At 41.1% G+C, this 24,269-nt stretch overlaps 1 protein-coding gene across 1 annotated transcript in view; it reads right to left on the bottom strand.

Annotated features, from left to right (window-relative positions):
- The window catches only part of LOC131951970 (LIM/homeobox protein Lhx5), a 110,693-nt gene extending 86,820 nt beyond the window's left edge, over positions 1-23,873 (bottom strand). The window contains exons 1-3 of the mRNA XM_059314440.1: positions 23,707-23,873; positions 11,462-12,124; positions 5,307-5,509 (exon numbers count right to left, since the gene is read on the bottom strand). Coding sequence (XP_059170423.1) covers positions 5,307-5,509; positions 11,462-11,634 — 376 coding nt within the window. The 5' untranslated portion in view covers positions 11,635-12,124; positions 23,707-23,873. The remainder of the gene's footprint in view (positions 1-5,306; positions 5,510-11,461; positions 12,125-23,706) is intronic.
- Between the last annotated feature and the right edge of the window lie 396 nt (positions 23,874-24,269).

Here is a 24,269-nt window from a genome sequence, read left to right as displayed (position 1 = left end):
GAAAGCGACGCTACCAGAGTTACGCTGTTAACCACTCGCTCATGTTTAGAGTGGACAGATTTTTTAAAATAAAATCCCGTTTCTCGGGTTGCCAACCTACAGTTAGGATGTAACCCTAGCAGGCAACTCGCGTACAGATGTAATTAGAACTTAAATATTGTCTCCCCTTGAGTAGAGTTACCTCCCCAGGCTTTCTCTTTCTCTGGGAACTTGAGGCAAGACGGTAAATAGGTAACCTTAATAAGTAGTTTGATAAACGGATGTAATTAGCTTTCAATTTCATTTTTAAATGGCCATTTCACAACCCTACAAACACACACTCTATATATGTCGCACACACACACACACACACACTTATATATATATATATATATATATATATATATATATATATATATATATATATATATATATATATATATATATATATATATATATATATGTGTGTGTGTGTGTGTACACTTGTATGCACAGGTCTATATCTATGAAAATCACATATAAAAATACAAGTTATATGGGTAGTCTATGTTCGATGTTTGTTACTTATCGAATTCTGTCAATGAATCAGTTATTACTTCTGTAAAATTGGTTTCCCAGATTAAATCAATTTTAACTGATCAATAACTAATAAACTTGTTATAATCACTTGTCTTTATGATAAATGTTACTAGTTATGCATTCAGCTGACCAGACCCTAACCAAGCATTTAGTTATGCTGGCGATGTGTCTTGTGACGTCAGACCAGCAAGACGTCACTCGCCAAGGGCTCGCCAAGGATGCTCAAGCTTACTTCGCTCGAGTGACGGCACCAACAGCCGATAGTTCGCCCGGCCGACGGCACCAAACAGCCGACGTTTCAATCACACAACTCCACTGTGGGCCAGAGTTCTGTGGGGAATTCCCCGTACCAAGGGACGCTACTCCCCCTCTCAATTTTCCCTGATTAGCTGCTCGAAGCCAGAGTTTAGGCGGCTCGGGTTACCGTGGCGACTTTCGCCCGATAAGATTAGAGTTAGGTTTAGCATTCTGGCTCTTAGGCGACGAGCGCTCAAACAGGTGGGACGGGCAGTGGGGGGTGGGGCGGATCGTGGGGGTGGGTCGTGTCAGATGTTGTGGTCCGATGGAGTTACGTATGTCTCAGAATGTTCTGGAATAATGTACGTGAAATATAATAAACTTTATTATAATTAAATTGTCTGTGATTTAAACACCGTGAATTTCAGACGAAGTAGAGTCTAGTTATATCTCGCCAAGTCTTGCGAAATATTTTATAATTAAAACTAAAGCTGTTTCTTTTCCCAACTTTGGTCAGGTACTGAATAAAGCTGAGGTGACTCACTGTATTTATATAAATAGCAATACATGTTTATCTTGCAGGGTGGAGATTAGTGCGGGTGTTCTGGTGTGGTCAGTTCCAGAGGCTCGAGGTCGTTTAATTCCAGTCTTATCACCCCCCCCCCCCCCCCCAGACGGCCCGTGGGACAGGATACACGGCTAATCGAATCACCTACACCATGGGGGAAATACTGGTGTCAGAAGGGGGGTCAGCTCTCGGCTCAACACGATCGGCCCTGATAACGCCAGATTTCTGGTACCTCGCGCCAATTAATCAATTAACGGAACGTGAGGAATCAAGGGCGGTGTTAATTAGGCCCAGCGCCAAGTGCCAAGCGACCCACGGTTCAAATCCCAGCCACGCCAAGACTTCGACCCCCCGACACCAGCATACAACCACAACAACAACACCACCTTAATGGGATCATACCTGCATGTCTAATTAACAGTCAACTTTTATTAATACAAATACATATTTACATGCATTCATTTAAACATAAACAGACTAACATCCAGACCACGTTTTATTTATTGTCTTAACGAAATATTTTAATTGGAACATGTTCTTCTTGTATTGTTCCAGTGTTTTCATTAAATTTACCCCTCACCCCTCAGACTTTGAAAAGACCATGTCCTCCGACCTGCCTCCCCTACCCTCACCCCCCCCCCCTCAGACCTGCCTGTCCCCCCCCCCGTTCCCCCCCCCCCCCCACTCCGTGTCACACAGCCCGATGCCACCGCGTTTATTTATGCATTAATTTTGTGTCAAATAGTTCGCCTGGATAAAGTTCACTTGTGGCATGTTGTTGTTTCCTGATCAGGGCCTATAAATAGCAAAGTTAATCAGCGCAGATGCGTCCGTGGAATGACGCATTAATTAAACCAATCACGTGACACGAGACCTTTACTTCCTCCTCTGCCCAAATGTGTCTGCTGTAGACCCTCGTGGTCAAGGGCTTATTGTTCGATGGTAAGTAAACAGTGCAGGGGCAGATGGGGGGGGGGGGGGTAGGGGGGGACAGAAGAGGGGTTGATAGGGGCCCGAAATTTTACCAGCATTTATTTGTATGTGATTTTAGGCAGACCTAAAGGGGAGGGGGGGTAGGCATCAACAATGCTCACTCTCGTTAAAATAAACCTGACGACTGGATGGTATATGGTGTAAGGTGAGCAGTCAGCCAACATAACCCTGAGCATTTGTATTGAAAAAATTTAGTTCAGCCTTAAGAGAATAGTTTGTATCAAATATTTATAGGCTATCTAGAGTTTAGGGGGGGTGGGGTAAAGACTAAGAATAAAAAATCTGTTTGCGTGTATCAGTGTGAGTACTGCACTGATTTTATTACGTCATCGACGTAAGGGGTTTGTGGGTGAAATGGTGAAAGGGTGGTTGCTGTAGCAAACGATGACAAATATTTGTTGTTGAAAGATAGTTGTTAAAAGAGTGTTGTTGAAAGATTGTTGAAAGATTGCTGTTGAAAGATTGATGTTGAAAAATTGTTGTTGAAAGATTGTTGTTGAAAGATTGATGTTGAAAGATTTCTGTTGAAAGATTGTTGTTGAAAGATTGTTGAAAAATTGCCGTTGAAAGATTGATGTTGAAAAATTGTTGTTGAAAGATTGTTGTTGAAAGATTGATGTTGAAAGATTTCTGTTGAAAGATTGTTGTTGAAAGATTGTTGTTGAAAGATTGCTGTTGAAAGATTGTTGTTGAAAGATTGTGGTTGAAAGATTGGTGTTGCTGGCCTTGAGCTGAGGCGAACAATCACAGACATCAGGTGTTTGAGAAAATCTTTGGTGTCCACAAAATTTCGTCCACAAAATTTCGTTCACAAGATTTCGTCCTGAGACTGGGTCCGAAGAAATAAAACAACTCGCTGAATGGGGCTAGAGAGGGGGGTCGATGAAGGAGGGAGCAGACGATTGAGAAATTGAAGTGAAAGAAAGTAGCTCGGACACTGAATGACCAGTAGCCACGATGACCACTAGCCCCGCTTTCATACGCCCTCGACAGCAACTTAACAACTTCCTCAAGTGGGTTTTCAGTCGTTGGGAAAAGGCGTGGTGGCCCGGTGGTCCGATTGTTGGCCGGGTGTCCGCGAGATCTCGTCGTGGTGTCCGCGAGATCTCGTCGTGGGCCTCTAGAACAGTGTCACGGCCCTCCAAACACGCCGGAGCCCACTTCAACCCCCGCCCTCTTTCACGCTGCACCTCTTCAACAGACACATGGCACCTCAACACCCCCAGCACTCCCCCACCCTCACACACATCTCCAGCATTCCCACCCCTATACACACCCCATTCCCCCCACCCACTGAACACCCGTCTCAACACTTCCATCGTATGTCGTGTCCTTTTTCTTTACTTTAATATCGCTCCATCTTCAAATATTTTCTACAACGTGTGTGACGGAAGTTTATTATTTATTTTGTGAGCCAAACATTGACCTATAATCACTAGGTTGCTGAAATTCAAGGATGTTTGTCATATTGTAGTTAGTTAGATGTGTTACTGGGGTTAGGTTTGGATCCAGATGAAGTCATATTCTATTCAAATGACTTGTGCCTAGAACACAATCCCAGCATTTGGCGAGTCGGCGCACAAAGTGCAATCATGCATTGTAAACAATGGGCCCTCTGGTATCCCATTGCCCTGTTATAGAGAGTAGGTCCTATAGCCCTATTGTAGAGAGTTGTATCCCATGGTCCTCTTGTAGAGAGTAATGTTCCTGTTATAGAGAGTAGTTCCCATGGCCCTATTATATTGTAGAGAGTAGTGTCTCATGGCCCTGTTGTAGAGAGTAGTGTCCTACCACTTTATGGTTTGTGGGATTATAAATGGGATTAACCAGCCATACCCCACCATAATTAACCACAACTGTTTAGTAATGGCTGACGGATATTGAGAAGTTTTCAAAGGACCCGCCATTAAATATAAATGTCAGCACATCAACAGTATGACACACCCAGCAGTCATTATGCGACTAGTATTGTCACTACGCCATGCGCCCTAAAGTCTGCCTCCCCCTCCCACATTCACACACCACACTACATCATATTCAACAAGGCAGATCAGATAACTATCAGCGGTTTCAATTTTCTTTAATCGCCCGCAAAGTTCCGTAACAGGCCAAGTTTAAACAACAGAGTTTCTATTTTCTCTCTTCTGTGCGCAGCAGTTGCCAGTACCCAGGCTTTGATGGAGACTGTCACACGCTTAACGTACTCCTAACACCCAGCCAATAAAGGGGAGGGGGTGCTATGGTGGCGAGTAGAGGCACTAGAGCCGGCAACCGGCAGCCGGAGATGGAGATATTGATAGGCTTGCCGGTCGTACAAGAGTGGTAGCACACGGGCTGGTGGCGCCATCTATGAAAGATGGCGTAGACAGATATTTCGATAAGTTTATTAAGCGACAAACGCCGGCCGTAGTTACTTTATACGGGCGATGGGCAGGGAAGGGGCGCATGGGGAGGGGAGGAGAATGCCTGGTTATGCCAGGTCTTACGGGCGTCTGATACAATATAGGGCTCTGTGCCAGTCACGCTCTGCCCATTCTCCGGGTCAGAAGAGAAAAATTTGTAACAACTTTTTAAAACTACGTCTTCTATTTTAAGCAGTTTCAAAAGCTATTTTTCAACGCGCATAATAAAATAACTTTTAAAAACTTTCCTTGCAATTTTTGTGTGTGTATCTCTCAGTCTGTTCATGACCTGATTAAAAACATTAACTACCTTTTTTTAATTTCTTTTTATGGTATCTGTCATTAACGATTCATCATGCGAATGTTAAATTATCGATTAGTTATGTCTTTGAGAGTATCGTGTCGGCGCGTGCAGCCACGGTTAGGAGAGTATCATTTTTCCAACTGCATAAATAATTCGCTGCAGATATGACGTACTGAATGGCTGAAAAATGGCTTAAAAGATTTTTTTATTTTTTTTATTTTTGAAAACTAAAGATCAGACTCACCCGCATATTTGCTATTTATATAGTCCTCTTTACAAATGAATTTGTTTTCCTCCAAGACGTACAGCTCCTCGCCCGTGGAGAGCTGCTTTCTGCACACCACGCACGTGAAGCACTTGAGGTGAAAGACTTTGTTACGCGCCCTGCGCACCAAGTCGTTTGGGGAAATTCCCTGTGAGCACCCTGCACATTTGGTGCCGTACCGCCTGTAGGAGAAAGCAAACACAAAATTTAGACCAAGGCCATTCATGAAATGTGTTTACAAATTATTATTATTATTATTACTGATAATAAGACATTGCTTGTTGTCTGTTGTTCAGTGATTTATGTTGTGTAGTTTTGAAGTGTGAAATTCTGGGGTGTGTAGTTTTGGCGTGTGCGATTCTGAGGTGTGTAGTTTTGGGGCGTGCAGTTCTGGGGTGTGTAGTTTTGGTGTGTGCAATTCTGGGGTGTGTAGTTTCGGGGTGTGCAGTTCTGGGGTGTGTAGTTTTGGTGTGTGCAATTCTGGGGTGTGTAGTTTTAGTGTGTGTATTTACGGGGTGTCTAGTTTAGGGCGCTTAGTTCTGAGATGAGTAGTTTTGGAGTGTGCAGTTTTATGCGTGTGTATGCATGAAACAAAGAAGCATGGTGCAGTGGTTTATTTAACAACACATGTTGCGAAGGCTAGCCTTCTCGGATCAACTAAAACAACAACAACACCAATAAAAGTTGGAACAACAACATTTGTTGCTTTAGCATGTGTGTTGAATGTAAACACACGCAGCCCAGGGAGGGGTGGGGTGGGGGTATATTTTTTAATCTTTTCCTTTGGATAATCGAACCGGTTTCGTATACTTTGTTGCCAGCTGTGTACGGCTAAATATTTTCATTAACAAAAAGATATTTTAGAACAAATATTCTACAAACAGGAAATGTTCAAAAAATAAATATTTTGACAAACAGAAAGAATTATTTTAAACAACTATTTCTTTGAAAAATGAATACTTAAAAACATTTCTAAATAAAAATACAGAAATATTTTGCAAAATAAAAATAATACACTACGTTTTGAATATTTTAGAAAAGTACTGATGTATTAATATGCCTGAACTACTTTTATCTCATGTCTATGTGAATTTAAGTCCCGGTACTCTTGATGTCATTAACAGAACACTTTCCAATGCTTATAGAGTTGTCGATCGTATTTACAAAACAAATCATTCAATAATTTACATAAAGGGAATCATCCAATATATGATTAGCTGTGACTCATTCATTCATTTAACCCACGGTTCTCATATACTGCAGCACCCCCACCCCCTCCCCACACCACCGACCATTTGCATGAATTTCATATCAGTCTTATTGACAAGGTGTTGCCCTTTTCAAACTCAAGTCATGTCAACAAAGCACATAACGCAGCTCCAGTGAAGCGCGTGCTATAGCTGCTCACCCAATAAATATTGTCAATGTGTATTAATGTACAATGTCGCCATTGTGTTTGTGTTTGGTACGTGATTGTGCCGGCGTCTTAAGTTGTAATCGTAGACTAAAATTGTTGAATAAAAATTGGAGACGGGGATATTTTTACCTCGGCCAGACCGGTCACGTGATACCCGCAACCCTAGCCGTTTCACCCCTCTCGGGTTTATGTGCGGTAACCGGAGACCCACGGGCTCGCCTGACTTTGTGCACGCTCATCAATAATGTACCCGGCCCGGTGGTGCTGCTGGGGTGGGAGGGGGTGGGAGGGGGCTCACTTGTCGGTTCAATACTGCTCACTTGTCCGCCATTGTCCGGTCTAAGTTGTCCGTCAATGTATTGTCTAAGTTGTCCGTCAATGTCCGGTCTAAGTTATCATCCGATATCCGGTCTAAGTTATAAGTCAATGCCCTGTTCTAGGTCATCATTTGTCCCATTTCACTTGTCCGCCAATGTCCGGCCTCATGTGTCACTCCATGGCCGATTTACGTTGTCCGTCATTGTCCAGCCCAAGTTATAAGTCAATGTCCGGTCTTATTTAACTGTCAGTCATTAAACTGCCTGTCAGTGAACTGTCAATCACACTCTTGTCTCATCTGTCAGTTCAGAGAACCATCAAACGACAAGTTTGTCTGACGTTTCCAAACTTTGACGTTTTTGTTATTTGCTCAGAAATAATGACGAAAACAAGTGACAGGTCTAACTTTTCTAGAGACAAGTCTACATAATCTAGTGACAAGTATACCTGGTCTAGTGACAAGTATAGATAATCATCTAGCGACAAGTCTACATAATCTAACGACAAGTATACCTGGTCTAGTGACAAGTCTACATAATCTAACGACAAGTATACCTGGTCTAGTGACAAGTCTACATAATCTAACGACAAGTATACCTGGTCTAGTGACAAGTCTACATAATCTAACGACAAGTATACTTGGTCTAGAGACAAGTCTACATAATCTAACGACAAGTATACCTGGTCTAGTGACAAGTCTACATAATCTAACGACAAGTATACTTGGTCTAGAGACAAGTCTACATAATCTAGCGACCAGTCTACATAATCTAGTGACAAGTCTATACGGCCTAGTGACAAGTGTACCGTGACCATCTCTCTACAAAACGTGAGCACATTCTAGCCAGTGTGAGTCACAAAGGGGCGTACATTACGTCACGAAGCACACCATACAAAACCTAACACTGATAAAAACTAGCAAGGTCAAAGAACTTGATAGGGGGCCTTCTCAAAAAAGCGAGCACATACTTCACTCACAAGAGTTCAACTAAACACGCATATTATAGTCATTTTTTGTATATGTTCGGCACATGTTGCCAAATTAATTTTACTGGGTCAAGTTGTCCAAATGACCTGAACTGTTGGTGTAAATTGACCGAAAGATTTGCATTGTTACCTGACTGTATAGACCTCAAGTCTGCACTGACCTGAGATCAGAAACATCGTAGTTTAACCGGTGCGAAATGACCTTTGGGCTAACCGGATCTCACGCCGGCTAAACGGATTTCATGCCGGCTTACCGGAAGTCATGCCGGTTAACCGGTTTAAACGGTTGTAACCAGCTAACCAGAAATAAGCCGCTATAAACCCCAACCCTCCTCTACAACCTTTACTGGTAAAAATACGGCAAGATTTTCTTTCATAATTGGCGTCTCACATTACGTGTTTTCTTAAGCTGTCGATTAATGTTCTCCACTTCAGTGCTTCACTCTAATGTCCCCTCCCTAATGATGCCCCCCCCCCCCCCTCACGCCCACCCTTCAGGAAAAAATGCTATTGAAAAAAATTTACCGACATGCCGTTTAATTTATGACATTTACCTTGTTGATTTACATCGATTCATGAAAGTAGTTTGAGAACAGAGAGGTCATTTACGAAAGTCAGTGCTCCAGTTAAACCCGGGGCTAAATAATTTTAAAGACCACAACAAATACGTCTCAAGACAAGAGCTACATAACATAAGACCAGTGCTACATATCTTAAGACCAGTGCTACATATCTTAAGACCAGTGCTACATATCTTAAGACCCGTGCTACATATCTTAAGACCAGTGCTACATATCTTAAGACCAGTGCTACATATCTTAAGACCAGTGCTACATATCTTAAGACCCGTGCTACATATCTTAAGACCAGTGCTACATATCTTAAGACCAGTGCTACATATCTTAAGACCAGTGCTACATATCTTAAGACCAGTGCTACATATCTTAAGACCAGTGCTACATATCTTAAGACCAGTGCTACATATCTTAAGATCAGTGCTACATAACTTAAGACCAGTGCTACATATCTTTAGGCCAGTCGCCTCTAACAACCGTGTGAGGACCACTGGTCTACACCAACCCCAGCGGTCAGGCGTTATGAAACAACCACTGGTCTACATCAACCCCAGCGGTCAGGCGTTATGAAACAACCACTAGTCTACACCAACCCCAGCGGTCAGGCGTTATGAAACAACCACTGGTCTACATCAACCCCAGCGGTCAGGCGTTATGAAACAACCACTGGTCTACATCAACCCCAGCGGTCAGGCGTTATGAAACAACCACTGGTCTACATCAACCCCAGCGGTCAGGCGTTATGAAACAACCACTGGTCTACATCAACCCCAGCGGTCAGGCGTTATGAAACAACCACTAGTCTACACCAACCCCAGCGGTCAGGCGTTATGAAACAACCACTGGTCTACATCAACCCCAGCGGTCAGGCGTTATGAAACAACCACTGGGCTACACCAACCCCAGCGGTCAGGCGTTATGAAACAACCACTGGTCTACATCAACCCCAGCGGTCAGGCGTTATGAAACAACCACTAGTCTACATCAACCCCAGCGGTCAGGCGTTATGAAACAACCACTGGTCTACACCAACCCCAGCGGTCAGGCGTTATGAAACAACCACTGGTCTACATCAACCCCAGCGGTCAGGCGTTATGAAACAACCACTAGTCTACACCAACCCCAGCGGTCAGGCGTTATGAAACAACCACTGGTCTACATCAACCCCAGCGGTCAGGCGTTATGAAACAACCACTGGGCTACACCAACCCCAGCGGTCAGGCGTTATGAAACAACCACTGGTCTACATCAACCCCAGCGGTCAGGCGTTATGAAACAACCACTGGTCTACACCAACCCCAGCGGTCAGGCGTTATGAAACAACCACTGTTCTACACCAACCCCAGCGGTCAGGCGTTATGAAACAACCACTGGTCTACACCAACCCCAGCGGTCAGGCGTTATGAAACAACCACTGTTCTACACCAACCCCAGCGGTCAGGCGTTATGAAACAACCACTGTTCTACATCAACCCCAGCGGTCAGGCGTTATGAAACAACCACTGTTCTACATCAACCCCAGCGGTCAGGCGTTATGAAACAACCACTGTTCTACACCAACCCCAGCGGTCAGGCGTTATGAAACAACCGACCCGTCCCTCATAAAACTAGCTCAACTCCAATCATTAACACCGCCTGACAGCCCGCACGTTTATTCCCCAATTTAAAATATTTCATCTCATTACACCCAGCTAATTAAAGACTAATTTATGTGCTGCTGATGCTGAATGATAGCTTATATGCCGGGCGATTACGCGCATCGTGATTTGCTATAGCGTAATGAAATGATTTGTTGAGATCGCATGAAGTTTGTCCTGTGTAAACAAAATCTGACCAGCCAAAACTAACATTCGAGGTGGGAAATGTTGAGTTGATCTCATCAAAAATAAAAAATGTGACCTTCATCTTCAGCTAAGTGCGGGTCTGTTGGCGAGTTATGGCACACAAAAAATTTGTTCTGAATTACTTTGTTTTTAGTTGAAATTTAATCCATTTTTATTATTACATATTTTCTCCCTCAACAATATAAAAAAAAAAATTGTGTTGATATTATTACTCAGAAAAATTGTAGATAATATTTCACACTGTTCACTTAATTAATTTGTGATTTATGTTCATTAAAGAAGAAACTACACACTTTACAAAATAAAAAAAAATGTGAAGCGTATTTTTATCGGTAGGGCCAAACTCCAAATATTTCTATTTAGATAATATCCTTCACATATATACAATGTAAACTAAACAGAAGCTTTGAGTGATAAATTTGATTACTGCGATATCCCCAAATAATAGTTGCAGTTGTGGTGTTGGTAATATTAAGGTGTTGAGAAAAAGCTTAATTAAACGTTGTGTCATTAAGCCACTGATTATTTCTTGGTTTCATAGCAACTCTACCAGACTAAATCCAGAAAGATGTATTATGTTTTCATTCGCTACACAAGTTCTACTATTTATACAACTATTATGGTGTGTCCGGTGAACATTTGAACAAGCCATGAGTCTCTAACATGTTCAACAAGATTCTAATGACGTTAGACATTGGTTATTACTGACTTTATGAACTAGAAAGTACTTCTGTTAAACAACTCTAGTAATCGCTAAATTTATAATGTATGATTAACGGACATTATAATTTACAATTTACAGGCATTATAATGTATAAAGTGCACAAGTTATAATTTATGATTTACTAAAATTATATATTAGACAATATAGGCCTATTGAAATTATGAATTAAATATAATTTAAATCCTAGTCTTGTTCTAGAACAGACTGACCTATTCTAAAAAAGACTGACTTAGTCTAGAAAAGACTGACCAGATCTAGAAAAGACTGACCTGAAAAAATCCGTGCGGCAGTAGAGTTTGCCGTCCCTGAAGAAACATTTCTCCGTCAGGTTACTCTTGCAGTCGCAACACTTGACGCAGGCCGAATGCCAGGCTCGGTCAAGGACGTTGAGCAGGAACCTGTCCAGTATCGGGCGCTCACAGCCCGCACACTGGACCATCATGATCAGAGGTTGGGGTTCGATTCCTATCTTGGTAGAGGGTGGTGTGGTGAGTTGACCACCTTTATGGTTGGGGTTCGATTCCTATCTTGGTAGAGGGTGGTGTGGTGAGTTGACCACCTTTATGGTTGGGGTTCGAATCCTATCTTGGCAGTGGGTGTTTAGGTGAGATGACCACCTTTAAGGTTGGGGTTCGATTCCTATCTTGACAGAGGGTGCTATGGTAGAAAACCACGGTGTATAAACTTTCAAAAAATTAAAATCCACAGAAAATATATTTCCCCTTTCATGAAAATCAGGTGCGGTTGGTCATGTGATCTGGTGGCTACAGGACCATGTGACAAGGTTGTTTTACGCTTTGCTGGTCAGCGTGTAAATGTAATCCTTAAGTGACTCCATGTGCATGGCTTGATACTGATAGTACCTCCTACATCACATGCACGCGCATGCTACAATCTCTGGGCTGCTCTGGTAAAACTTGCATTTTTTTTTACTGTAGAATAAAAAATTATTTAAATTAAAACTTGCTTGATGAAAGCAGTAATAAGAAAACTTAAAACGAAATGTCATGTATGCAAATTCGCAACAATATGTATAAAAAAAAAAGACTTCCGTGCATGAATTAGATTCATTACATCTGAAGAAACAGGTTTGGCCTTACTCACACAGCCGTTTCTGGGGTGATAAGTTTAACAAATGTACATTATCGTAATGAATTGTACAATTGTACCGATGTAGACTATCTAATGAATTGTATAATTTTACTAATGTGCATACACTATCGTGATAGGGTACAATTTTTTTACATATGGGTACTATCGTGATAAATGGTACAAACCCAGACCTACATAATAGCGTGTAATCAAATCACCAGCAAACTGAAGGAATTCCATGTTTGACCACTGGGGCCACGCGGATGTAATTTCTGTAGGTGATCATTTGTAATAATGACCGCGGTCATCTCAATGATGACCGCGGTCATCAGCCAGACGACACGACGCAGACGACAATTGTCCCACCTAAGAGCTGGGAGTAGTTTAATTAAAGTGTCACACCGCCGGTTGTGTCACCTTTTCGTTCACCAGCCGTAACTTTGTTTTTTCGGCTGTTGGCGTCAGGCCACTGAGAGTGCTATACAGTTGAGAGTGTATTTTCCTGTCTTTTCATTATGACCTGCTCGTATTGTGGGTGGTCAGTTGTCCGCCCCGGGCCCCCTCCCCTCCCCTGGCCGGGCAGGGCGCGATCCAGCACCTTGTAGAGAGATGAGATTCTTGACACGCATTCAAACACGGGTACAACCGCGTGGTCTATTCAGCCCGCACTCGACCACCTCATACCGGCCTACTTGAGATGGGTTCGAGTACTGACCAGCCGAAAATCTATGGCAGACCTTAAGGGTTAGATTTCGTTATTTTTTTAGTATCTTCTAGTAATAAGACGAACACGGAAATTCTACGGGTAAAATAAAAATGAACCATATCTTATGGTTTGTGTACCTAAATGTGTAAAAAAAAAAAATGTTATTGTGTACCGTGTACATTGTGTACATGAAATAATACGTCGAAGCAAGAAGATCATAATTGTACATCTGTATCAATTAGTTGCCGGTGTGTTCCTTTCTAGCTCATTAATTTAAGCAGGTGATATATATTTTTTTTTTAAATTGGAATTAATTAAAGTATAGAAAACCTAAAAGATCATAATGTGTTTTATTGTGGTTACGTTTTAAAAGGCCGCGAAATATTATTTAAATATTTTTGGAAGTGTGAAAAGTAAAAATTCATTTGAAGATATAAACTGAATAACCATGAATAGGGGGTGTTTCTCTTGTACTTTGAAGCTCAGACGATTCAAAGAATTTTTGTGTCGTTTTATTTTGCACGGTGCGTGCTTGCATAGATGAGGCTAGCTGATAAAATAGAAAGTGAGACTTTAAAGGTGAGACAATTTACACTTGTATTTCGCCCGACGCCATCAACACAGCCTAACGCATCAGCAACCACGGAAAGGGTTGGGGGTACGCTAGATTGGGGGAGGGGGTTGTACCACCGGTTGGGGGAGGGAGTTGTACCACCGGTTCGTGGAGGGGGTGTCTCCACGCGCTACTGCTGGGGGTTAATGGAACAAACCATCCACAGCACGCGACCCTTGTCTGCCCCGGGGCTCAATGTCTAATCAAGGACCCCCATCTGTACCACCGTCACCGCCAACAGACTGCCGGGGGCCGCGCTAAATGGCCGAGTCGGTATCGCATCAGGTGTTTCACGTAGGGCCCTAGGTTCACATCTCCCTGACCTCTGTATGTAGGACCCTGGGTTCACATCTCCCTGACCTCTGTATGTAGGACCCTGGGTTCACATCTCCCTGACCTCTGTATGTAGGACCCTGGGTTCACATCTCCCCTGCCTCTGTATGTAGGGCCCTGGGTTCACATCTCCCCTGCCTCTGTATGTAGGGCCCTGGGTTCACATCTCCCCGACATCTGTATGTAGGACCCTGGGTTCACATCTCCCTGACCTCTGTATGTAGGACCCTGGGTTCACATCTCCCCTGCCTCTGTATGTAGGACCCTAGGTTCACATCTCCCCGGCTGTTGTATGTAGGACCCTAGGTTCACATCTCCCCGGCTGTTGTATGTAGGACCCTAGGTTCACATCTCCCCGGCTGTTGTATGTAGGACCCTAGGTTCACATCTCCCCGGCTGTTGTATGTAGGACCCTAGGTTCACATCTCCCCTGCCTCTGTATGTAGGACCCTAGGTTCACATCTCCACGGCTGTTGTATGTAGGACCCTGGGTTCACATCTCCACGACCTCTGTATGTAGGACCCTGGGTTCACATCTCCCCTGCCGTTGTATGTAGGGCCCTGGGTTCACATCTCCCCGGCTGTATGTAGGGCCCTAGGTTCACATCCCCCCGGCCGCTGTATGTAGGGCCCTAGGTTCACATCCCCCCGGCTGTATGTAGGACCCTGGGTTCACATCTCCCCGGCTGTATGTAGTGCCCTGGGTTCACATCTCCCCGGCCCCTGTATGTAGGACCCTGGGTTCACATCTCCCCGGCTGTATGTAGTGCCCTGGGTTCACATCTCCCCGACCTCTGTATGTAGGACCCTAGGTTCACATCTCCCCGACCTCTGTATGTAGGACCCTGGGTTCACATCTCCCCGACCTCTGTATGTAGGACCCTAGGTTCACATCTCCCCGACCTCTGTATGTAGGGCCCTAGGTTCACATCTCCCCGGCCCCTGTATGTAGGACCCTGGGTTCACATCTCCCCGGCTGTATGTAGTGCCCTGGGTTCACATCTCCCCGACCTCTGTATGTAGGACCCTAGGTTCACATCTCCCCGACCTCTGTATGTAGGGCCCTAGGTTCACATCTCCCCGACCGTTGTATGTAGGGCCCTAGGTTCACATCTACCCGGCTGCTGTATGTAGGACCCTGGGTTCATATAATAGCCTTTGCCGATTTCAGTAACAACATTTTTAACATTGACAAAGACGTCACTATAGTTCGCTGTTTTTTTTTTCAACTTCTTAAATTATGAAAAGTTAAACCCTAATGAAGACCTTATGTAGAAACTTCAATAAGTTACTTTCTTCTAGAACAGGGGTCCCCAAACTTTTCAGTCCGAGGGCCACATTAACTATTACATTTCAGTTCGGGGGCCAGTTTCTTCCGGACATATCTTTGATTTTTCTGAAAAAGTTCCTCAGCTATCACCAACAAACGTTTTTTCCGTGGACAAAAAGATCTGCGCGGGCCGGATGAGAGGACCTCGCGGGCTACATCCGGCCCGCGGGACGTAGTTTGGAGACCCCTGTTCTGGAATCTTAAAGAATGTCGTCTACAATCTTAACTTAATAATCAGAACTTAATCTAAGAGCTATATTATCTCCATAACTAAATTTAAGAACTTAATCAGAAGATAATCTACGAACTTAAACAATCAGAACCTAAAGAGTTGTGTGCACATGTTTAGTATTCCTGGACCCTCGGCTAAGTCTCTAGAATAAAACGAGGCCTAAAGGCACCGATACGGTGGTAATCTTAATCCAGGATTATCAGAACTTCCAAAATGTTTCTAAGGACGTATCAAGATCTCAAGTAACTCGACTATAAAATGAGACGTAAAAGATAAAGCAACTCATAAAGCAGAACTAGAAGAAAAATCAGACAGGCTAACAGTTACGAATACAAACAGTAATAAATACAAATAGAAAACTAAACTAGACCGGCTAATCGTAACAAATACAAATCGAAAACGAAACTAGACCGACTTGAAAATCACACAGTCGTCAAGCACCAGTTCAAATTGACGTAACAAATTACCGTTTTTCTCGCAATAAACTTAATAAAATATTTTACTTTGGACAAAGGAAAGGAAAGTCCATAAAAATATTTTCTTTTGTTACAATGCACTGTACCGCTAAGTAGTCACACAAGCTAATTACAAACTAAGCTTATTGATGTAGACCAGGGGTCTCCAAACTTTTCAGCCCGAGGGCCGCATTAACTATCAAATATAAGTTCGGGGGCCAGTCTCTTCCAGGCATCTCTTTGGAGCCACCCCCGCCCACTCCCCACTGAAGAACATATACCCCTCTCCCCCCCCCTCCTCCCCACCGAAGAACATATACTCCCCCTCTTCCTCTCCCCTTGCATTTTTCGCTATTTGAGTCACAGTGTTTTCACCAATGTCTGCAACACGGTGGGCAAAGGTATTTGACCCAAAGCTACATGTTCAAATTGTTTTGAATTTTCCAGGCAAAGTTCCTCAGCCACCTCCAGCAAACATTTTTTCCGTGGACAAAAAGATCGCCGCGGGCCGGATGAGAGGTCCTCGCGGGCCGCATCCGGCCCGCGGGCCGTAGTTTGGAGACCCCTGATGTAGACTAAGTAGCGAAACAGTTAATTATAAATACAAACTATGAATGAAATCGAGTAATTTTTTAATAGCTATATCTGAACTAGGGTCAGTCGCATTATTTAATGCGGCTATAAATTAAATAATTAATGTGTACTTTGATTAATTTTAATTAAATTATGACCTCTCACATTCGTGCGGAAATATTTTTTTTTTCATTTATTATTTTTTGTTGTGTCTTTCTTTTTTTTTTTGTATATTGCAAGTGTAATTTGAACGCTTCGAACTTAGTGCGAAATTTTTCACATTCTTATTTTTTTCGCGAAATCTATTTTTACGTGGAGCGTTTTTTTTTTTACATTTCTTTTTTACTTTCTCGTATATACGTAGTATAGAGAAAGTATTGTAATCGTGCAAAAAAAAAAAATCGAGATTTTTACAAATCTCGACGTTTTACACCTCACTGATACGGAAAAACATAATTTTGCAATCTTGTCCGTATGTCTGTGTGTGTGTGTGTCTGTCTGTCTGTCTGTCTGTCCGTGTGTAAACACGATAACTTGAGTACCGTTACAGCTAGGTTGATGAAATTTCATATATAAGTATTTTATCAAAATCGTAGATCCGTATCAACTTTTGAGCGATTTCCGATAACCGGAAGTGGTACTTTTCCTACTTTGAATTTTTTAAAAGCCTATAACTTGAGTACTATTTCAGATAGATAAATGAAATTTCACATGTAAGTAAAAGATCTAATTCTCTACCTTCTGTTAAATTTTGAGTAATTTCCGTTGACAGGAAGTAGTAATTTACGCTACTTCCGATTTCTCAAAAAACTAATGTAAATTTTAAAAGTACTAATAATATTGCGCACTATTATACACACCTTTATTAGGCGTTCGCTTGGTGCGCAATTGTTTTTTACTGATATTCTATTCTATTTTTAAAAGTTTTAGTATTTAAAATGGATTAAAAATCATAACTATATCCCCAGTTACCATCCCCTGTTGTTTTATATAAGAATATTCGAGAAAGTTTAGGGGAGATCACTACCGGTTTATTTTATAAAATTTCGTACACAAGTAGAAGTAGATCCGTGTTGTGTCTGTCCTCATCAGCATCCAGTGTGAGGGTGATACATAATGACCCCCCCCCCCCACCCACAAATGGTGACATCTACATAAAACAACTTATGTTTTTTTAAAAAGTCTAACCAATCTAGACAAAACAAATGAACAAATAACAGTGAGGTTGTGACGATATATTTCAGTGCTCATTTCAAATAATTTAGAACCTCTGCAATTATGATAGTGATTTTAGCCTTGTTCCCCGTTGATAGTTTATGGTCATTTCAATTAGTTTAGAACCTCTAAATTTTAGAGGATTGTGGTTCCTTTTAAGATGATGATAAACTGTTTAGGTAGTCCTAGAAAAAGTGGGCTAGATAGATCTAGACATAACCCTTAGCTGTCTAGATAGACCTAGACAAAACCTTTAGCCGTCTAGATAACCTAGACATAACCCTTAGTTGTCTAGATAGACCTAGACAATAACCCTTAGCTGTCTAGATAGACCTAGACAACCCTTAGCTGTCTAGATAGACCTAGACAACCCTTAGCTGTCTAGATAGACCTAGACATAACCCTTATCTATCTAGACAAAACAATATGGTGTTTAGACTTATATAAAAGTTAACAAAGACATTAGTTAAATTTTAAAACCTTCTTTAAGTTAAAATATAACATTAACTTGGTTACAATATAACATTAACCTGGTTACAATATAACATTACCCTGGTTACAATATAACATTACCCTGGTTAAAATATAACATTACCCTGGTTAAAATATAATCTTTATCAAGGTTTAATTAATGTTTAATTCAGTCAAATTTGGATTTTTCAAGAACTAACTTGCAGACTTGACTTAACCAGGCTAACTTGCACAGGTTAACTGCAGTCATCTTTTTAGGTTAAAATATTGCGACAAGGATCCAATATTATCTTCTTCCTGTGGTATCAATATAGTTTTATCCTGATTAAAAAATATTTGTATCCTTGTTTAAGTATAATCTAATCCTAGTTGAAAAACAAAACAATGTTAGCTATAATTAGATTTAACCTAATTAAGAATGTAGTTTAATGTAAATTTCATTGTTGGATATGATTGCACTTAAACTTGGATAAGAATAAATTTGAATGCAAATATAATTGTATGGGTTGAATGCAAGAACCAGACGACATCTCTGTCCTGTGTAAAAACAGGTTTAACCCTTTCTTACCGGGCTGGTGTCTGGGACTGTTTGAATGTTCAGAATGATCCACAGAAGGTTCTGGAAGATCAGACACAATAGGCCGAGTGGGCTGGGGATTTCACCTAGGTGTGGGGGTACCGATTTTTTGTGTGCGCCGTATGTGCACATTTCGCATGTACGCACAATTAAGTTCACAGCATGTGCCTATCGGTGTGGCACCGTGGGGGAGAGGGGGTGGGCGGGGGTGTGCAGATCATGGGTCGTATGTTGAAACTCCAGGCTTAGCTGATACTTGACTTAATTACAATTTTTTTTTTAATAATTGTTTGCGGATAATAAATGTAGACTTGGTTTAACACAGTGAAATAAAATTAGGGCCTACAGGTGACAATTTTACGCTATAACGGTTGGAATTCTTTCAATATTTTAAGAAAAACTACATTGACGCTAGTACAATTTAGGACATTAAAGTTGATAGGATTGATTTATTTGAAAAAGTTTTAAAAAGGTGGGTCTTTTTAATTATTTTTTATGGTAAATAAAAATAGTGTGATATGGTAAATTAATATTTAAAAAAAAAATGGTGAATTAAAATAATCGGTTGAAGTAAATTAAAATTATGTTATATGGTAAATTAGTATTGTGCTCTTTATTTAAAAAAGCTTTGAATGTTTGCTATGGTTCATAAAGCGTATGCCGTATATACTGGTAGTGCGGGTAAAATGATAGGCAGTTAGCACAGTGTTTAATTGTGTTTAATTGTGTGTGGAGTCATGAAATGTCCCGTGTGTTTAATCTCATGTGTTGCGTACATTTAATGTGCTGATTTAGTTCAACTGGTTACAGCTTTAATGTGTTGTGTTTAAAGTTGTCGATAGATTGATTGGGAATGATTTTTATTTAAATACGTATGCATTGTAAAATATATTGTGTGTGTAAAACCTTCGCTAAAGACATCATTGTTTTGTATCCCTCTAACCAAACACTGTTAACAAAATTACTGAGCCTTGGAAATTAATTTCTTAATTTAAAAAATGGAATCCGTGCTCCGCTTGTGTAATTAAGTAATTAATAACGGTTACTTTAAACATAGTGAGGAATTATCAAGTATCAGACTCGATTCTTTTAACTCATTAGTTGACCATTTGGAAATGTGGGTATGACTTCAAACTTTGGGTTTATTTTTTGGACATTACTATGATCTAATAGTTTTCTACTCAAAGACACACATACATACACATACACACAACACGCACTAGCATACACTACACACGGACCCACACTAATCACAAAAATCAGACGCATTAGACACTCCATGCCTCACATACACACATAGGCCTACATACACGCACACATAAGCCAATCCACACACATAGGCCAACACACACCCACCTACATACAAACGCAGTTGCTCACGTGTGTGAATCACAGAAGCGTTTAAATCTAACCTTTTAATCTTAATCCAACATCTCACCAATTCTTTAATCCACCATCTCACCGATTCTTACTGAATCCATGATTTAATGAACTGTAAAATTAGATTAACTTGAACAATACTTAACAGGTCGTTTACTTAATAATTACCTGCTTACACACATGTATTTGAAATGTTTATGCAATTAACTACAATGGAAAATTGACAGACTGGTGATTAATTAGCATTAATTACAAATCTGGGTTAATTGGCGTATCGGTGATGCGGTTGTTTGTGAATGTAATGAAAGCTGTTGGCTATAAGTATTCGATGTAGTGCTTACACGTGCATTTGTGTAAGAATGGTAGTTTTTAAAAACATGGAATCATACGGGATAGCAAATAGAATTTACTGAAATATACAGTTCATTATAGCCCATATATTAAATATGTTATAGCCCGATGTATAATTAATATATTTAAAAAAATATATATAAATTCAGTTTTAACGAAAGAAAACATAACTCCAGGATATTCGAGAGTCTGACGGATACCGTAGGTAGAAGCATTTTTTTAAAAGTGTAATATTTGAACTGAAATTTCAAGTGAACTTATCATATATACAGGGAAATTCAACGACGTAAAGGATGGAGTTAAAGTAAGATGAGCTACAGTACTTGAACATGTATCACTCACTCACTCAACATAACAGCATTTCGCACAGCGGACAGCCGATACAGTATTTTAACTAGCGGAACAGCCTAGACAGCTTTGTGTAAGACACAACAGCCATACACGTATACACTTACTGAATGGGATGTCACCGTAACATCAAATCGCGGATAAAATAAAATTTGTTTTTCTAAGAAACTTCTAGATCTATATCATAAATTTCTTCTCGTGGATTAGAAATGTGTATAACATAACTTTTGTTCGCTGTGTTAGAAATTTATTATTTTATCAGTTAGAAATGTGTAAAACTACATTATAAATTTCGGTGGTGTTTCAAATATGTGTACATCTTAAATTTAGTTCATTCAAAGATGTCAAACCACACATCACGCCGCGGGCTGCGAACTCAACATCACACACATCATTTAAACACAACATCACTCACATCGTTTAAACAAAACATCACGACCATCATCTAAACACAACATCACGAACATCATATCAAACACCGCTTGACCACGCCCCTATCATCGCATCGATAAAACTGCGATAAACGATAATTAATTAATTAACCGTCATCACTCATCCCACATTCGCAATATTTAATCAAGACTGTTTAGAAGATAAACTAGGAAATAACTACTTGCAGACTTGCTAGTACATTCAAACGTTTTAGCTTGTGTACAATAACTCTAGCATTTTGTGAAGCATTAATTAGTGACAGCATCGCTAGTTAATCATATTCTCTTATCATTAATTAATTATCTACATGCTGACCATGACTTAAAACCATTGTCAAACAATTTTAAACTACGAAAGATGTTGATGTAGTCCAATTTTATATTTGGGTGGGATGAAAATGTAGGATGAAAATGTCGGACTAGCGCTAGTCAAAACAGTCATGAAATTCATGTTTGGTTAATGTAACAAAAGAATAATTTTTTGTTTTATTTTATAATACTTTTTGCTATAATTTGATCGCCAATTTTTTTAAAGGATAAGTCTTTTTTTTTTTTACTGAAGTAGGTTCCTGTGTTAGTCAATTATTTAACTGTTACTTGTTTTAATGGACACGCATGCATAATACATGTTTTAATGGACACGCATGCATGATACATGTTTTGACGGTGTCGGTCACACAGATGCCGTGTTGACCTACAACACACACAGCCCTCCGTGTGCTGGTGTGATATCAGCACATGTGTTAAAACGTTGATGATTGGCAACCGAAGTTTTCACACCCTAAGGTTGTTTTTAACCATTGCCCTGGGCTGTGTAATATATTCATTTCTCACTGGCCACTCAAGCGAGACTGTGTACATAGTGTGTGTAGGTGTGTGTGGGTGTGTGTGTGTGAACGCGTCTTGGTGTGTTGCGTCACGGGTGGTTGACTCTACTTCAACAGAAGACAGGAACTTTTTCATTTTGTTTCTAACTGCTAGGTAAATAACTTGCTTAGCTACTACATCAACTGTACACTTCGCCACTGAATTAACGAACTAACTTAACCACAAAGTGCGTGGTTTACTTAGCACCGGTTATACGGTTATTAAGGCTAGAAGGCAAACCCTTAATTTGGCTATAACTTGGTTAAATTAACCTCGAAATAAATGTTTATCTGAACTTGTTAACACTATCACAAAATACACGGTTATCCTAAGTTAGCCGGTGTTTAAATATTGGTGGTGATACAGAAAGTTATGGTAGGCTGAGGTGAGCGTCTAAAGCCTGGGTGCAGGTAGGCTCATGGTGGTGACACCGACTCTAGTGGTGACACATACTCAGGTGGTGACACCGACTCTAGTGGTGACACCGACTCTAGTGGTGACACATACTCAGGTGGTGACACCTACTCTAGTGGTGACCTGCTGGGTGGGCCATGACAATCTGAAGAGCTTTTGATATAGATGGTTGGTTTATGAAGGGCTCTTAGAGTCGCTATAAAGTGGCTCTAAGGGCCGAAGCAGAGCCATGAGACGACTCTAACTTCGGCTGGCACATCAGCCTGTGGTACTCACTTCTTGCAAGATGCGCTCCGTCTTGGCTCCTTATTCTATGGAAGTATGATAGTGCCACTAACACAGTGCTACTTCCATAGAGCCACTAACACAGTTCCACTACTATAGTGCCACTACCCTAATGCCAATAAGATAGCAGTATTAGAGTGCTACTAGCATAGAGCCACGAATACAGTGCCACTATTCCAGTGCTACTACCATAGTGTTACAAACACAATACCACTAAGAATACAACCACAATACCACTAACAATACAACTACCACAACACAAGTACCACACCCTCCTCACAGAATTTAGACCAGATCGTATACAATAAATTTTACAAGGAAATAAACAAACACCGTTGAAACATAGGTTTGGTCCTACGCTCCATTGAACGACTGTACTTATCAGACGCCCCCCCCCCCCTACATATGTGGTGAAGACGTGGGTCCGCCCGACTGAACCTCACCAACACAATTTGTTGATCTGTCGCACCGTTAGATATCGACAGCGCCTTTCATTCACCAGACGTACATGGAACCATCAGTGCTTGGCCAATCAACCGTGGTCGGGGGTTCGACTACCCCCAGCGACAAACCGGTGCGTGTATGTGCACGCATACGGGCTAAACATAAACTGTTACTATTTTAGGAACCTATTCGTGTAAACAGAACTCTGTTATGGTAACTTAATTAATTCGTTGTTTTTGTTTTTTTTAATTAGGCCTATTTTTGTGGGTTTTTTTTTTTAGTTTTATAAAATAAACACTGTGAAATACTAGCAAAAAGAAATTAAAATAAAAATATTTATTTAAACTTAAAGAAAAAAATGTAAAAAAAAAATATATTTGAAAATGTTCAGTCCCACCTTTTAGAATATTATTCCATAACCTGCAGATAGTCCAAGAAAAAATAAATCCAGAGTTTTACAGCGAATGTTTGCTGTGGGTGAAACACGTTTTTGACTAGTCGGTGTGGTGGAGGTTTGATCGGACGCCAACCACTACACGTTTCACATCCCAGCCAGACAACCAGACCCGGACTCTACTGTCGTCAAATATCGCGGGGCCGTGTTCACAACGGCGGGGAGGGGGGCGGCGGTTTTACCCGCCCCGCTCTGTCGTCACGCGCGCGGAGATTGAACGTGCCCGCGGCCAGGCCACGCCCACCCGAGGACGGTTGGTCGATCGTGCAATGGCCGGACGCGGTGTAAAAATGGAAGGCGGTTGGCAGACGATCTAACAGACGTCAGGACCTGATCAGCGTGAGGCCAGGATTCTGAGGCGGGGTTTTCTCCCTGTCAATATTCTGATATTTTTTTCATTGTTAAATATTTGTCTTAAATTCCTTATTAAACTAATTACAGAAACGTAATAAAAGACCCGAGTTAGGTCTTTAAATATAAATTTAGCATAAAATAAGACAACAGGT

This window comes from Physella acuta, unplaced genomic scaffold (genome assembly GCF_028476545.2).
Source record: "Physella acuta isolate Inbredline_101_S28 unplaced genomic scaffold, ASM2847654v3 ptg000841l, whole genome shotgun sequence".
Classification (NCBI taxonomy): Eukaryota; Metazoa; Mollusca; class Gastropoda; family Physidae; genus Physella; species Physella acuta.
Note: the sequence above shows the minus strand (reverse complement) of the source record. Positions and strands in the feature narration are given on the sequence as shown.